Source organism: Mytilus galloprovincialis, chromosome 10 (genome assembly GCF_965363235.1).
Source record: "Mytilus galloprovincialis chromosome 10, xbMytGall1.hap1.1, whole genome shotgun sequence".
Lineage (NCBI taxonomy): Eukaryota > Metazoa > Mollusca > Bivalvia > Mytilida > Mytilidae > Mytilus > Mytilus galloprovincialis.
Genome location: NC_134847.1, coordinates 78806623 through 78824685, shown reverse-complemented (window position 1 = coordinate 78824685; position 18063 = coordinate 78806623). Strand labels below are relative to the sequence as shown.

General features: G+C 30.2%; 1 protein-coding gene across 1 annotated transcript; it reads right to left on the bottom strand.

The window, feature by feature from the left end:
- Window positions 1–364: 364 nt before the first annotated feature.
- On the bottom strand, window positions 365–16279 carry LOC143048477 (uncharacterized). The gene is made up of 11 exons (XM_076222163.1): window positions 16145–16279; window positions 11895–11936; window positions 11313–11405; window positions 9451–9576; window positions 8524–8720; window positions 7218–7266; window positions 6833–6941; window positions 6271–6451; window positions 4018–4212; window positions 3326–3430; window positions 365–1928 (listed from the first exon to the last, which is right to left on the bottom strand). Exons 1-11 carry the CDS (start codon window positions 16185–16187, stop codon window positions 1653–1655), a joined length of 1416 nt encoding a protein of 471 aa, XP_076078278.1. The 5' UTR covers window positions 16188–16279; the 3' UTR covers window positions 365–1652.
- Window positions 16280–18063: the final 1784 nt, after the last annotated feature.

The following is an 18063-nucleotide window of genomic DNA, read 5'->3' as shown; positions in this document are numbered from 1 at the left end:
AATTGTTTTACATTTGTAATATATTTTGCCTTTTATAATTGACTCTGCTGTATGGGATTTGCTCATTTTTGAAGGCCCTAGTGTGAACTATTGTTGTATTTTAAATTATGTGTCATTTGGTCTCTTGTTGAGTTGTCTCATTGCTAATAATACACAATTTTCTTGATTATATGTAGATTGTGTTTCGTCTTGACAATGAGAGTGCAGTCAAGGGCAAAAGACACTACCAAATGAATACTTAAAACAAAAGTAAGATATTGATAAGCATCTTTTGTATTGCTCTATTAATCAAGTTTACACTACCATGTGACACATATGTCACAACTACAGCAACATTCTCCAAAAGCAAGACAATAAAACTGAATTCAATGTGAAGACCAGCTTCAGTTTATTAGTTTAACTTGTATAAAGTTGTTAATATAAAAATATATATATAAATAACCATCTAGTAAAAAGATCAAAAGGAATGTCATTCAAAATTAGTAAATTATTTTTTTTGAACTATTTTGATTTGCAAAAGATGAATGCCTTGACATTATAAGATTAATGTATTATATTTTCTTATGTAGTCTAAATATGAAAATGGAATTAAATAGGTTTGGGAGTGTTATTTTTTAAAGTAATGATTGTGTTTTGTGATCACTGTTTTAATTCTAAGTTCATATTACAATTTCTTTTGGCATTATGAAGACACTAATAATTAAAAGTCATATGGCATTCCACCAAACATGAAAAAAAAATTGTCCTCACAAAAAACTTTGCAAGTTTATAATTTTATACACTTATGGTTCGAAAATATCTATGCAATAACAATTTAATTATACAATAAAAAATTTAAGATGCACATGTCAAATTTTACTAGTTCACATTACAAGTGATCCTGCACTTAATTGATTCTTGCAAATTTTGTGGTTCTGATAAAAGTTTAGGTTTGATTTTTCATCATCATAATTAACCTGACATACAATACAATTATACTAAATTCTTACAATAACAGATTATCATATGACAGGTACAAAAATAGTTCTACAACATTCATTTTATAAGTAATCGAGAAAAAAAATAATAAATACATAATAAATAGTTTCTGCATAATAATAGACATCAATGTTCCATACAGATGAGTGAAGACAAAGCATCACATGTTAATAAAACAATAATCCTCTATCATCTTATTAATCTTGTAAAATATCTATAACCTTAATACTGATTTGCATAGGCATTACCAGAATAAGATCTAGAAATGTAACTTTTTCCAAACATTTAAAATGCAGATTAGCACTTTGGACTTTGCCATTTGATTAAAAAAACAATCTTTGTTTTTTAATTCTCCCCGGAGTCATTATTTTTGTTATTTTACTCTTTTCTTTGACAATTGAAACTTTTGAAGTGATATACTATTTTGTATCTTTAAAGAAAGAAATATAAAAAAGACATCTTCTAAATGTTCTTCCACAGTAGGAGATTTCCCTATTTGGAGTTTCAAAAGATATATACCCAAGGGTAACAGATATGATATTAAAATACAAGAAAATGCAGTCTTAAAACATACCTGCTATCTTAAAAATGACATTTAAAACATTTTAAAATCTTAATATTGCAGGTAAACAAACACTTTTGGATCACAGAATTGCTTTCAGTCAATAATTGCTTCACCAAAGGAATGCTGCTTTAATCTTCTTCTTGTAATCCTCAACCTTATCAATTAGTTTTGCTGATTCTAATTTGGTATGCTGCATTCTGGCCCTGTTCTGTACAATAATGTCAGATATTTTATTGACTTCATCTTTAGGCCTGGGTATACCATTGGACAACTCTACCTCTTCCCATGAAGATTCACAAAGGGTAGACAACTCTGCATCTTGATCCTTCAGTTTCGAAATCATCGCAGGACATTCTTTCAGAATAGCTTTACATACAACTGCAAACTGAAACAGATAGATAAATGATATATAAGACATGGCTATTATCTACAGAATAACTTACCAATTGTTTTTAATATCAAAATATGTAGCCTTCAATGGGTAAATTAACTGGATAATTTTTTTTAAATATTTCAGGTAACATTACCAAAAGTACTCTGTTTGCTCTTGGACTAATACTTTGTGTATTGGCCCAAGTTAGTCCCAGGTTTGCTACATTATATCAAACAAGCATATTTAAGTTCTGACTCATGAATATTAACTAATGATTGTTTACATAAATAGAAAAAATATAGATTTTCATCTTTTGCAAACTGTCACAGTATTGAAGAGAAAAGAGACATTGCAGAGTCCATAAAATTTCAAAATAAAACTATTCAATTATTAGAAACATACGGATTGTGACATTGATAAACAATCAACACAGAGCATATATCAAATTAAGTGAATTCATAGAGCCATACATTTTTTTATATATTTTTAAAGTATTCCTATTTGTTAATTAAACCTTCCCTAAAAAAATGTGCCTTGGCTGAAGTTTTAATATAAAGGTCACTGTATACTGGAAAATATCAGTGAGTTAGTGTACGGAACACAATAATTCAATTATGAAGATTTGGATAAAATAAAGTATTTTTTTTTACAAGAAAGTTCAGGTACACTTGTTTTATAGTAAACCTTATCCATTCAAGTATATAAAATATACTCAACTTTTTTTGTTTTAAATTTGAAGTTTCATATGACTATAAAACCAAAATATTGAAGTTTCATATGACTTTAAAGCCAGAATATTAAAGTTTCATGTGACTTTAAAGCCATAATGTTGAAGTTTCATATGAATTTAAAGCCATGATATTGAAGTTTCATATGACTTTAAAGCCAGAATACTGAAGTTTCATATGACGTTAAAACCAGAATATTGAAGTTTCATATGACTTTAAAGCCATGATATTGAAGTTTCATATGACTTTAAAGCCAGAATATTATTGAAGTTTTATATGACTTTAAAGCCAGAATATTGAAGTTTCATATGACGTTAAAGCCAGAATATTGAAGTTTCATATGACTTTAAAGCCAGAATATTGAAGTTTCATATGACTTTAAAGCCAGAATATTGAAGTTTCATATGACTTTAAAGCCTGAATATTGAAGTTTCATATGACTTTAAAGCCATAATGCTTTGATGGATTTGACAGGTAAATGTTATTTAAATTTAGTTTTCACAAGTCAATAAATGATAAAATTAAAATCACTTGGTACTTTATTACAGTAAGCTTGCGTGTGAACATATCCTATGGAACCATTTTTTTTTTATCATATAATCTGATATGTATCTGATTTGTTATTATTGTTTTAAGAAGTACTATGCCTCTAGGATTTTACTTTCATGTATTAGTAATTACCTCATTCTGATAAATTTTCAATAGTATTCTGATGTATCTCTCTGGTTTAAAGTCTGGATCCTTGGAAGTAACATCCAACTTACAAAAATCATCATCTTTTTTAACCTAAAATATCATTTGCAAAAAACTTGTTATTAAAAAGTAAATTGAGAAAGTGTATATATTGCAAAATCACATAGTGTGTCATTAATAAATAAAAACAATCATGCAATCCCAGAGTTTTATATACGTTTCTATAAAAAAAAAAATTAAAGACAAGCTACAAGTAGGGAAACTTTCTCATATATTTAACAATTAAACAGGGGGAATTTGTGTCTGTCTGTTTTTAATATTATGTACGAGATTCAGGATTAGGAAAACTTAATGTAAGAATGAGAAGAAAAAAAGAAATGGAGGAAGAGAAGGACAGAGAGTCAAGGATAACACTTAATACTCCCTACTCCTTGCATATATAGTTAGGTTTACTTAACGTCTTTGCTTATTTCTGTGTATAGTTCTGAAATTAGCCTAATTATCAAAACATCCATTGAACAGAATTTTTGCCTGTGAGAGAGCTGTCTATTCTTTTGGTCTCTGTTTGTCATATTGGCAATCATACCACTTTTTCTTTTTAATATTTTTTTATGTTTTTCATTTTGCTATTGTAATATTTTTAAAATAAGTATTGCAAAAAATATTTAAATATGATTTACCTTTAATTTGGCCTGCTCCCCAATGTTCCTCCTTAGTGCTATCATACAATCCTCCAAACTGGCAGCATCATCTTCTCCTAGTATTCCAGCATTGGTACAAGATTCTCTTAATTTCCCCAAACATTTGTTGTGGTAATCAGTTAGCATTTTCACTTTCTTCACTGAGATTTCAGCTACTTTGAATATGCTATCAAACTGAAACATAAAATATGCATCATTAACTCTTACTGTAAAATACTAGTGTCCTGTCAGTTGATTTCCTATTGCTCAATCAGTAAAAATAACAGTACAAAAATCAGTAAGCAGTGTTTCATTTTTATGTAATATAAATTACAGATTAATTTCTACTGCATTGAATTTACCAATTATTAACCAAAAGACTTGGCAGGTGTGATATGTAGTGAAGATGCATTTAAAGGGTTATTTGAATTAAAAAATCAAGTACAAAGATTAGTGACAAGACAACTTTAGAATATTAAAGTTATAATGAACAAACTCTTGGAAAAGTATTTTTGCCAATAGCATAGATCTTAAGATGACTTTAAAGTATCCTCTCCCCCAAAAAAATAACCACTAGCTGCAACACTGTGTGAGCTGCAACACTGTGTGAGTTCAAAACTCATGAATATATGAAAGCCTGAAAAAGTGAACATTATTACTTTTGGTAAACTTTTCATGAGTTTTCTTTGAACCATGAATCTATCAAGTTATTAAGTGTGTTAATTATTCACTATAACGTGACGATACCCAAATTGCACCTATTTTGACAGTTTTTTCACCTACGTTGTTTTATGATAAAAAAAAAATGTCCATACTGGGTTTATTTTGTAGCCCTATCCTTCTTTATTGTATAGGTACACCATTTTGATTTTTAATCCATATTGAGTCATAAAAAAATGGGTTTGAATCAACCTCCAAACTATCCATGATTCTGTAATGAGGAGTACCCAAATTGCATCCATGCTTAAATTCACATCGTCAAAAGTCTAATAACAGAGCTTTTGTTAATATTCTTCAAATATTTTGAACAATTGGATATTAGTCCATGCTTACTCTTCATATTTTACGAAATGGATACTTATAATATATTGTATTTGCTAATTTTAAAAAGATGACGTTTTGATGACGTCGCATGGTGACGTTTTCGTACATTTTGCTTTTTCAGTAAACAGTCCATCTGTTGATAAAGACTGTGAACGTTTTGTGTATATCTAAATATGTTTACCTATGTTGAAAGACGTGCATAGTATCAAATCATAAAAATACAAATTGTTTAGTCTCTAGGAAGATTTCCGTTGCAATTTTTTCTAAATAGGTGCAATTTGGGTACTCGGTGCAATTTGGGTACCCTTACATTATATATTGTGATAAGTTCCTTACCATTTATTATGTTAATGGGATACTATTTTTGGTGAATTTTATGGTAGTTTTGCCATAGATTTATGTGATCAGTAAAACATTATTTCTAAAGGTATGTATGAAGAATTTTGCTTTCACCCTGAAATCAATATAAATCAAAGTATTTGTAAGCACTGAATGGCAAAGATTGCTTAAATTTATCACTTGGAAGTAAATTAAATATTGCATTGGTTGTAGTTGATTTAACAGCAATTCTAGACAAAGGAAGATAACTCCAATTTTTTTTAAAGATGACTTTAACAAAGACATCATTTATGTTTTTAGAACAGATATTAGATTTCTGCACCTTGAAAAAGTTATGTAATTTTCTTGACAAGTATAACATCATTTCGTGCCTTGAATATCTGAGCATATATTGCATTGTTAAATTTCTGTAAATGTTCATGGATAGGATATATAGAATGTTATGATCAATGCACTATATTTTGTGTATCAAAAAGATAGTGATAAGCCTTGGAAGATTTAGATATCAAGTCAGTCCCATAAGGTTTTGATTGCATTACATGCAATCTTTATCTAAAAAATGTGTCTCTAGAAAATGGATGACCCACACATCTGCACATACTATCATTTTGTATGTAAAGTTGACCATCAAATTGGGGTCAAAAGTCTACTTTGGCACTAAAATTAGAAAGACCATATCACAGGGAACATGTGTAATAAGTTTCAAGTTGATTGGACTTCAACTGCATCAAAAACCACCTTAACCAAAAACTTTAACCTGAAGTGGGACAGATGGACTAACAGACAAACCAATGCACAGACCGAAATACATAATGCCTCTAAGTGCATGTCGCATAATAAAAATTAAACTTATCACAGCACAGTACTTACAATTTCTATTTCTGTCATGTCAAGTCCATCATACTCCTCAACCTTATTTTTAGCCTTGACCTTCTTTGTTTCTTTAGGTTTCCATTTGTTAAGGCCATACTTAGTCTGTAATACATGTCTAAGTAAGAACTGAATTCCTTCTGCTACAGTCCCATCAGAATCCTGTGCTGAGGCAGTAACACTAAAAAATAGACTAAACAGTCAGTTTGTAGTCTACCTAAAACAATAGGTAACATTATTAAATCAGCTTTGCTTTTCTTAAAGGTTGAAAGAGGTTCTGTAGTTGGATACATCTTTGTTCTTTTTTTTTTCTATGATGTATAGTTTTCATTGGTTTATATACCACATCTCTTTACTTTCATTGGTTTATATACCACATCTCTTTACTTTCATTGGTTTATATACCACATCTCTTTACTTTCATTGGTTTATATACCACATCTCTTTACTTTCATTGGTTTATATACCACATCTCTTTACTTTGATATATATGTTGTCAATTCATTTTATTGTTTTTTTCTGTTAATATTACTTTCAATTCTCCCATGAAAAAATACTATACCTTCCATAAAAATTAGCCTTTTGTTTAATTTTGTCCATAAGTCTAACACATTCTGGCTTGTCTTCCTCTGTTATATTCCAGATTGTTTTGGCTCCTGACTCATCTTTTTCTGAAAAACAAGTTTTGTATGAAACAGGATGGGTCTCGGAACTTCATTAAGATTTCAATACAACAATTATTTAATGATATTTTCCATGCTGCTTAACTTCTACTTGGTAAATTCTTTTAAAAAAACCTATGTACACCAAAAAAAAATGAAACTATATCAGGTACATTTGTATATGCCATCCAACACATCACACAATGTTGTTCTCTTGTTCCCACTACTAACAAAAACTTTTGAGTGCATCTTAATATTACACGTGATACAAATAGAATAAATTACCACTAGCTTTCATTTGTCTTAGTTTCTCCTTATATCCATCTTCCTCCACCTGAAAGAAAGAAGAAGAAAACTATAAATCAATATCAATTATTGTATTAGTTTTGTATAATTTCGTGACTTTTTAAGAATGTTTTTTTAACTTTATCATGTTTATAAATCTTCTTAATGACTGCTATTGACCTTAAGAAGTGTTAAAAGGGAAAAGTACAAAAAACTACTTCAACTATTTTTTTCCATCCAAAGTAAAAAATCTGGTTACTTAGTTTGTGTTTTTTTTAAGTTGTTCTTTGTCATATCAGTTAACCAAACTAAAGCATTAATCTTTTAAAGTTATTTTGTATTCATCAGTGGATTATAACACATTATTATTGATTCCTTACTACCAGTATTTCTATCATGTTTAATATAATTTGTGACTTATTTCAATTAAGAAATAATTCTTTCATGCCATGCTCAATGCTCATTTTAACATGGGTAGGCATTATTATTGTCAATAAATAAAATCTGATCATAAAATGTAAACAAATATGCCTGTTGAAATGTTAAAATGAGCATAGATCATGATAAAATTATTTCAATTCTAATAGGAAAATTTAGAACTTCAAAAGGCAGACACTTTTTATTTAAAGAAGCCAAAATGATATAAAATATCAAACTTTTAATGAGAAAATAAGAACGAAAGCATGTTTGTAAAATTAAGAAATAATTCCTTCATGTCATGCTCTATGCTCATTTTAACATGGGTAGGCATTATATTTGTCGATACTTTACACTGAGCGTTTGTCGATATTTTACACTGAGCGTTAGCTCAGTGTAAAATATCGACAAATATAATGCCTACCCATGTTAAAATGAGCATAGAGCATGACATAAAGAAATTATTTCGATTCTAATAGGACAAATACAGTATTTTTATAGGTCGAAGCGTACGAAAATACCGTAAAAATGTTTAGCTCTTCCCGTTTCCTCCCGAGGAGTCTGTACATTACATTTCATATTTGATAAGTTTAAAAAATACGAGCAGGGTAAATATATGTTGTTTGATATAACATATATTATAAAAGTTTATGTAAGCTACTTGAAAGTATATATTTTATAGGATAACGATGGAAATAACTTTAATATAAACAGTAAATTTGTGCGCATGTGTCAAACATATTTTGTGCTCATTAGAACACGGCTTTGTTTACAAAGCGTAATAAGAACGTCATATTAGAATTACCTTTAGAACAAATGTTGCAATTAGAAAATGGCTTTGTTTCCAAAAGGAAAAGAAGAACGTCATATTAGAATTCAGAATAATTACCAGATCAAATTTGTTGCCAAGCAACAGAACAGGAAATGTTTCTGGATCAACAGGTTTTTTCTCCATAGTTGTGGTTTCAATTTTGCCTCCTTCTGAGCTTTCAACAACAGGGGATGTTTCAAAGGTATTGTTGACAACAATCCTCTTCCATACAGGGGCCATCTCAATACTTTCAGAATCATTGATATCAACAATCACTAAAAAATAAAATTACTACCCATGATATATGACATTTAAAAAGGAAAATAAGTGTAATTGTGATACTTGTAGTCTAACCTACAAAAACAAATTTCAACTGATAGTCAACTGCTCCCAATATTGACAAGTCTATTAACTTCTGTGACAAAGCTCAGGTAACAACTTTTTTTGCAACTACACCAAGTAAAATGTCGAATGGAATTTTAACTTAATTAGTATCAATGTTTTTAAGAGGTTATAATTTAACAAAATGCATTAGATGACTCTCTGGTATATTATATAAGAGAAGATATTTGTTATAAACCATTCATGGTGCTCAAAATTTTAGTAAGATATAAACAATGCCATTGTAAAAATATTGAGTCTTTTTTGTCAGTTTTTGTTACCTAGATGTGTTTTCTTTAGCAATTGATAAAACTTGGACAATGGGAGACAACTTTGATTATATATTTTTTTCAAACTATATTAAATTTTATATTTCTAAAAGTTTCTTTTGTTCCTTAAAAATTCAAGCAATTTACTTAGATATGATTAAAGTAACAATCAAATTCTCATGTGAAAGGATCCAAACAATGCTCATCTCATCAGATACAATGTAACTTATAGTGTTCAGAATTTCTTACAAGAGTTTCCTTTCCTTCTGTTAACATTAAAGTACAGTTACATTCTACATTAACTCTTATTCTTCCACTCACACTGTCTGTTATTACACATCACATTATTACATACCCACAGCAGCATCTAGATTTTTGAAGTATGTACTATACAGGTCTATATCCTCCTGTCCTGGGATATCCCATACTGTTAATGCTACCACTGCATGACCTGGGATGTTTATCTTACGAACGGAACTCTCTGAAAAATTTGCCTGAATTAAGTTCATTTTATAATACAGAACAAAGGTGTTGCCCTGCTTCTGTGTGCAAGTTTAATATGTGAGTATTTGCATGAACCACACTAGAATAAAGAAACATTCAAATCTATTATGTAAAATGTCAAATGTTGACAAATGTATTTTTGCAGGATAATCAAACCTAAATCAATCAGTTTATATGTTACAGGGGAGACAAATGATAAGAAATGCAAGTTTTAGGAGATATCATATGTTGTTTCAATTTACAAGGATTAAACATTGAAAAACTAATGTGTCAGACTTTTGAGATTTTATAAATAGAAATTCTTGAATTAAAACATATGTCAGTATATATACAGAGAGACAGCAACTAATTTGAACTAATAGACACAAAGAAACCAATATCTTAAGGTGTATAACATGTTATTTCCACTTGTATTTTTGTCCATCTGATGAGTTAAGCCTTTTTCAACTGATTTTTATAGTTCGTTCTTATGTTGTACTGTTATACCACTGTCCCAGGTTAGGGGGAGGGTTGGGATCCCGCTAACATGTTTAACCCTGCCAGATTATTTATGTATGTGCCTGTCCCAAGTCAGGAGCCTGTAATTCAGTGGTTGTCGTTTGTTTGTGTGTTACATATTTGTTTTTCGTTCATTTTTTTACATAAATAAGGCCGTTAGTTTTCTCGTTTGAATTGTTTTACATTGTCTTATCAGGGCCTTTTATAGCAGACTATGCGGTATGGGATTTGCTCATTGTTGAAGGCTGTACAGTGACCTATAGTTGTTAATGTCTGTGTCATTTTGGTCTTTTGTGGATAGTTGTCTCATTGGCAATCATACCACATCTTCTTTTTTATAATTAAACCAACTACACTTTGTGACTGTACTAATACAGGCTACATTTTATATCTAGAACATTTTCCATGGTGTTTGTAAATTTGTATAGGCATGATAGGAGGAGACAGTTGATGCTGTAGTCTATGGTCTAGTATTTTTGGTGAATTCTGCTATCCTCTTTATGTATTATGAAATGATTTTGTAATTTTTGTTTTGCTGTCTCATTGAAATGACCCCTCATCAATAAATCATCAAGTATTTATAACTATTTAGATTGATCTACATTTGGTCAATATATTTACTGATGACAGAAACAAAACAGATTGAAGTTTCTTTTCATTGGTTACCATGATAACAGTGATTTTGTTTGTGTATAACACTTCACATGCATGAGTGCCTCACACATCAAGCACAATGTCACTTTTTATATTAAACAAGAATGTGTCCAAAGTACACTGATGCCCAACTGGCATTTTCATTTTCCATGTCAAATGACCGTGAAATTGGGTAAAAAATCTAATTTGGCATTAAAAGTAGGAAGATCATACAATAGGGAACATGTGTACTAAGTTTCAAGTTGATTGGACTTTAACTTCATCAAAAACTACCTTGACCAAAAACTTTAACCTGAAACTCACTTTCATTTTCTATGTTCAATGGACTGTGGAATTGGGGTCAAAAGTCTAATTTGGCGTTAAAATTAAAAAGATCATATCATAAGGAACAAGTTGATTGGACTTTAGCTTCATCAAAAACTACCTTGACCAAAAACTTTAACCTGAAGCCGGACGAACGGACTGACAAATGAACGAACAGACGGACTCACAGCTGACCAGAAAACATAATGCCCCTCTAATATCGTATGTGAGGCATAATAAAAAAAATATAAAACATACCAATAACAGGTTTCTTTGTAGGTATGTACATTGGACTAAACTGATTCTTCATGTACCTTGAAACGACACAGGACTTCCCCACCTGTCTATCTCCTAAAAAGACAATGTTCTGTAATTAGTTTTGGTGCTACATGTACCTTTGTATATATATTGACTTAATACCAAATGCCTTGTTCTTATGTTCATGATACTTTAAAAATTTACTAGAATTGCAATTAATTTAAAAATGAAAGAATGTATTTGTATCTTTAGAGCAATCAGAAACAAAAATAGATAAGTACATTTATAGTCATGTATTTGTCTCTGCAGCAATGCAAAGACCCACAATAAAACAATTTGACATTCTTTATAGTTTTTCCTGAAATGTTAAAATCTGAGGACTTTAAAAGTTAACTGTCCAATAGCAATAATATTAATCAAATGTATCATGACTACCCATGCTAAGTACATGTATTACATGAAAGACTCAAGTCATGTACAATGTAAATGTCTAAAGAAAGTTTGTAACACTATATATATGATTTTAATGTGACTAAAAAGTGATCTGATCTTCTTAAAATCTTGACTGACCATCTGACTTACCTACTACAGCAATTTTCAACTTCGGAACAGCACCAATTCCTCCTGAAGAAAAAAAAATACATTTGATAATTAAAGATAAAATTACAGAAGCATGTTGTCGTAATACCTTTGTTAAAATTTTATGATCAAGTTTATATAAATATTAGGGATGGCAATGAGTACTCGAGTACTATGGTACTCGCTCGGAAGGCTGAGTACTCGAGTACAGTTTTAGTACACTTGAAGACAGGTACTTGTTTGCCTGTTATACATCTTGAGATATTTCTCTTCACATTTCAATGAATCACTTAAGTTTTGTTGAAATAAGCCTCTCATAATAATAAATAAATAAAATTAAAAACATGAATATTTTTATCCTGAAGCTACTATTTGTTATATTATGATAGTAGTACCAGCAATATCCTTTCCTTCCGTTGGAATGTTTTCATGTGCACTACTTGTAACAAAAAATAGAAAGTACAACAGTCGTTCGTCTGAAATTGTTGACCAGATCATATTTCTTAACAAGAACAAAGTCAAGGTAACCTGTGAACCCTACGCAACTGATTAGAGACATTTTTAACAGTGCTTGTACACGGATCAACACTTTCATTACATGTACAAATGTATGATAAGTTATTTGTAGAAAGGCAGTTGGTAATTCATTGTTTAATTGACACAAAAAATAGAGGAACAAGCTATGTTTGTAGTATGTTTGTCTTTTATTAATATGTTTATGAAAGGTAATAACAAAAACATTGCATCCCATCATAAATCTAAACTTTTCAATAGACGTTTAAGATTCATCCGATTACTCTTGAGTACTCGAGTATCATGACCGATTATCCGAGTGGTAAATTTCAAATCTTTTGCCATCCCTTATAAATATCAAACATGTTAAAAGATAATTAAGTATTATAATATGTTGCCAAAGTGCAACTTAATTAATTTAAAATCTTAAAACTGACACTAAAATTTTTGATAAAATATAGGCAGTGAATACCATTACAATTTACCAGTACCTACATATACATTTTGTACATGTACCGTAAATTGGGAAATTTTGGCGTCTGGATATTTTGGTGCTTCTCACTCAAAAGGCAGGTGTTTTATTTTGTGTGTGTAATTTTGTTGCTTCGCCCAATTGATGTGTTGAATTTTATAACAATAGAAGTGTGTGAGATCATTTGTATTTGCCCTTATTTACCTGTTTAAAATGTATGTATCATGATGTATATTGACAATAACAGTGTCTAATTAATCAGCAATTGCCGGGCATATTTATGTCATATGTGAATACAAATTCATATTGTGTTTTCTTAACAATTTTAGAAAATTGACAATTAAATAAAATGTATATATAGTCATGATAGTGTTGTTTGTTAAATTATACCCCAGTGTTCTAGCTACAAAGTTTGAACAGGGTGGAGCACCCGCCCTTTTTTATTGACACCCGTGCCTTTTTTCTGCCGTTTCTTGGGAGTCCTGCCGTTTTTACTGCGAAAATCTTGGCATTTTTCTGCCTTTCAAATTCGTAATTCCATGACCAGGAAGTTCAGCTAGCTGTGTAAACTGTCAAATTAAGTGACCCATTAATTGCATGGCTTCACCTGACAGCTTTGGTGTCAAACACATTGTTAATTAACACTTAATTGTCATAAATAATTCATATATATAAAAAATGTTTGACAACAAATCGTGTTGCTTCCCCATAGATTTCACTTGCTGACTAGTGGTTGGATTTAGTATAAATTTCATTTTATTATCAGAAAAATCTTTGTATTGAGTTTTTAAATCATTAAAAAAGACATGTCTTAAATCATCATTTATTTTACATGGAAAGAAATGGGATTCATCATCCAGAACTTTGCACTTAATGTTACAAAAACTTTGAGGGCGTGGAATATTTTTTATATCTTCCAGTTTCAATATAGCGAATGAATGATCACTTATTCTAAATTTGCGTATAAGTTTTCTCGTATCAAGATTAGGGTACATGTATGTCAAATAAAATTTTTGTTTTTATTGAGTTTTATTTTCTTAAACAAAAGAGGTTTGCAATTTTGGTCGAGAGATGATATTTTATTGTGATATATTTCTAATTATGTTGAAAGATTTTGGCGTTTTAATGTAATCTTTGCTGAAATTCATTTTTAAAGCATATTTTACTGAAATTCTTACAGTCTCCATTTTTGGTTTTAGTTACATCTTTGGGTTTGCTAAAATTATTATCCGACCTAATATGATAATATATATAAACTTTAGACAGAACTCCCTTGATTGATTATTTTGACTTCAGCTGATAAAGAGGGTATACATTGTATGCATAATGACCTGAATATTGGGAGGTCAATCAGTAAATGTAGTGCTAACAGTTGCTTTATTTTAACTGAAACTTGCTTTTACCATATTGCCTGAGTTATATGCTAATTAATTATGTGGTTAAATAATTGCCCTTTTTTCAAAGGCTTTTTTTGCGTAAAATTGCCCTTTTTCTGATTAGCACCCTGCCCTTTTCAAATCCTGGCTAGAACACTGTACCCAATTTATTTGCAAAGTTGGCTATGTATAGAATGATAGGAAATATACCGAAGACATGATAACATAAGATATTTCCCCCAACAATTAACATTACAATATCTTCATACTGGTACTTGATTTTGGCGTTTCAATATTTAGTGTCTGCTTTATTTTCGTGTGTTTAATTTTGGCACTTTCATTGCAGGCACCAAATAAACCAAAATTAAACTACAACCAAAATAACCCAATTTACAATATCTGTTTGTTTGCACACACTCTGCCATTTGCCTGCATCTGGTGTCATTTTTTCATACTACTCATTATTTTTTTCCTAAACTGTACAATCAAACTTTCTACTGTAAAAATTCATGTGTCAGATTACATAAAGAGATTAACACATAATTGACACTTATGGTCTGTTGAGAGAGTATGGATATGTTTAAATTACTTTGTATATATATATCCAAGTTTAATTTGGTGCCCTCTTTGCAGTCTGCAATGAAATCAATTTGGCCTTCGTACATGTAGGTTATGCATACCCACACCTGATTTTTACAGTAAACTGTCATATGATTGGGAATGAAACGTGAAAGATACACGAAAATTATCAGTTATTTCCTGATTTTTTTTTTAATTCAGTGAAGAGATATGGTAATTAATAAATAATAATTTGTATGTAAAGTTTTAGTTAGAAAAATAGAAATTCAATGTAAATGCACATTAAAAGAAAAAAATTATACTGAATTTGAGTGAAATTTATTCTTATAAAGTTCGAAATAGATACTAAAATTTTAAAATATATCTAAAACGACTAAAAATAAAGTTTGAGTGTACAATGGTGTTTACAAGCACAATTTAAAGTAATAAGATAACATACCATATGTCTAAAACTTGATGCATTTGATATTTATATATTCATGATTATTTGTTTTAAGAACTGTTCTTATTTTGTATTGATTTTCTCACTTGTTTGTCATGTTTGTAATGTTGTTAATTTTTAATTTGATTATCATGTAATAAATATTGTATATAAATTATTATATCATAACTATATACATTTGTAATATTTAAAGAAAAAAATATTCAAAAACTTACCAGGGTGGTCTCTTCTATGTCTATGAATGCATATTACATTTTATATTACTATTAGGGACGTAGTAAAAAAAAAATTGGCATTGAACTTTTTTTCAATGTCGAAATTTAGACATTTTAAATCATTACTCTGCTGTGAGTAATCAATTGTTTTCACAAATTGCAATTATTTCAAATCCTGAGGTCCTGAATGAAAAGAAATTTAAATCCCCTAAACATCCTGAAATTCGAAAAAATAAATTCCCAGATCCTGAAAGAATCGGTAAACGGACAGAAAGTCACAGGACATAAAGTCACAAATTTGGTAGGACAAAAAGTCACAAATAATCTGTGACTTTTTGTCCTGTGACTTTCTGTCCTACATTCAAAGAATCAATCCTGAAATGCTGAGCTTAAAAACACTCGATCCCAGTGTCCCGATAGAGGTCTGACCCCTCTACTTTTCAATAGGCAATGTTAAGTCAGAATGTCTCTCCCAAACACTGAATGTAAAAAAAATATATGGTAAAATAAAAATAAATCCCTACAGTACATACATTTTGTACCTACCTATTCTTTTCAAAAGGAAACACACATATTATTTTTTTTGGTCCAAATTAGGTACAGAGAGAAAGTTAATTCGAAGTAAAGAAGCCCATATGTAAGTAAATCATTTGTACCTGAAGACCCTGATGTCTGGTCTGAACTACAACTGGCACCCATCACGGTATTAGAAATGAATAAAACTATAATTTAAATATAGTGTGATATAGTAGGACCATTTTCGCCGCCATATTGTTTACAAGTTGTCAGTGTGCTAACGTACAAGTCGACACCGGAATGGTCTTTTCCGGAATTTTTGAAATTACCAATAAAAAAACCTAACATCTTAATAAAAACAATTTCAAAAATTGAACAAAGAAAGACAGTCCTAAAAAAAGCAAACAAATCAATAATTAAACTGATGAGAAAGAGCTGATGAAAAATACAATGTATCAGGTCACGGTACAGTAACATGAGTAATGAATTCGTTTTTATGTTGTACTGTATGTATACCACTGTCCCAGGTTAGCTGGGGGAGGGTTGGGATCCCGCTAACATGTTTAACCCCGCCACATTATTTATGTATGTGCCTGTCCCAATTAAGTCAGGAGCCTGTAATTCAGTGGTTGTCGTTTGTTTATGTGTTACATATTTGTTTTTCGTTCATTTTTTTTTACATAAATAAGGCCGTTAGTTTAATTTCTCGTTTGCGAGCCTTTTATAGCTGACTATGCGGTATGTGCTTGCTCATTGTTGAAGGCCGTACGGTGACCTATAGTTGTTAATGTCTGTGTCATTTTGGTCTTTTATTGATAGTTGTCTCATTGCAATCATACCACATCTTCTTTTTTATATTGACATGTTATATCATCCTTTGCAGTCGGCGAGCAATAAGTTTTTTTTTTATATAAATACACAAAAAACAATATAAAAATATAAAAGTCAACAAAACAAAACAAAACAAAACAAAACAAAACAAAATCTTTTTAGCATACGCTCAAGTTTGATATATAAGTCATCAAGTTTACTACAGGCGAACTTTTATTTTACACTCTTTCCGACTATGAAAAAAAAAAATTCAACACAATACGCCGATCGGCTACCGACCAATTCTCAATATTATAATATAAATATATCAAATTTTAAAAAGATTAATTTAATTAAAGTTTGTATTTTTCTTTACGTGTTTCAATGCTTGTATATATTTGTCGGTCCATATACAGGGTCATTGGGTAAAAAAAGTATTGAATCTTCTTTTATAACTAAAATCAATAATTTACCGCGGGAATATCACAATTTGTTGACTTTTATATCAGTTGACACTATAGACATACTGCTCGGGTGAAGGTTTTTATTTTAGAATAAACACATGATGGAAACAAATATTACCCTAGACGAAGGCAGGAGAAAGATTTTGACCGAATATCCCAAAGAACAAATTTAAACTCATATTCCCTTAATACTTAATAAAAATAAAAAAAAAAACGATATTCTCCAAGAGTCGATACAACCCGACGGATTTTATTTTCAATAAAAAAAACAAGAATATGTCCCAAGTACGAGCACTAGCATCTTCTAGGTTCAATGGCTTTAGAATTAGAAAGATCATAATTATCATAGGCAACATGTCTACTAAGTTTCAAGTTGATTGGACTTTAACTTCATCAAAAACTACCGCGACCAAAACCTTTAACCAAAAACTTAAACCTGAACTTCCAACTATCATTTTCCATGTTCAGTGGACCGTGAAAATGGGATAAAATCTCTTATTTGGCATTAAAATTAAAAAGATCATATCATAGGGAACAATGTTTACTAAGTTTCAAGTTGATTGGACTTCAATTTCATCAAAAAACTACCTCGACCAAAAACTTTAACCTGAAGCGGGACGAACGGACGAACGAACGGACGGACGGACGCACACCAGAAACATAATGCACATAAAGGACGAACGGACGGACGCACATACCAGACAACATAATGCCCAAAAATGAGGCATAAAAACAGGACCACAAGCAAATTCCTATTTGATTATCAACAAGATTTTACAAGTTTG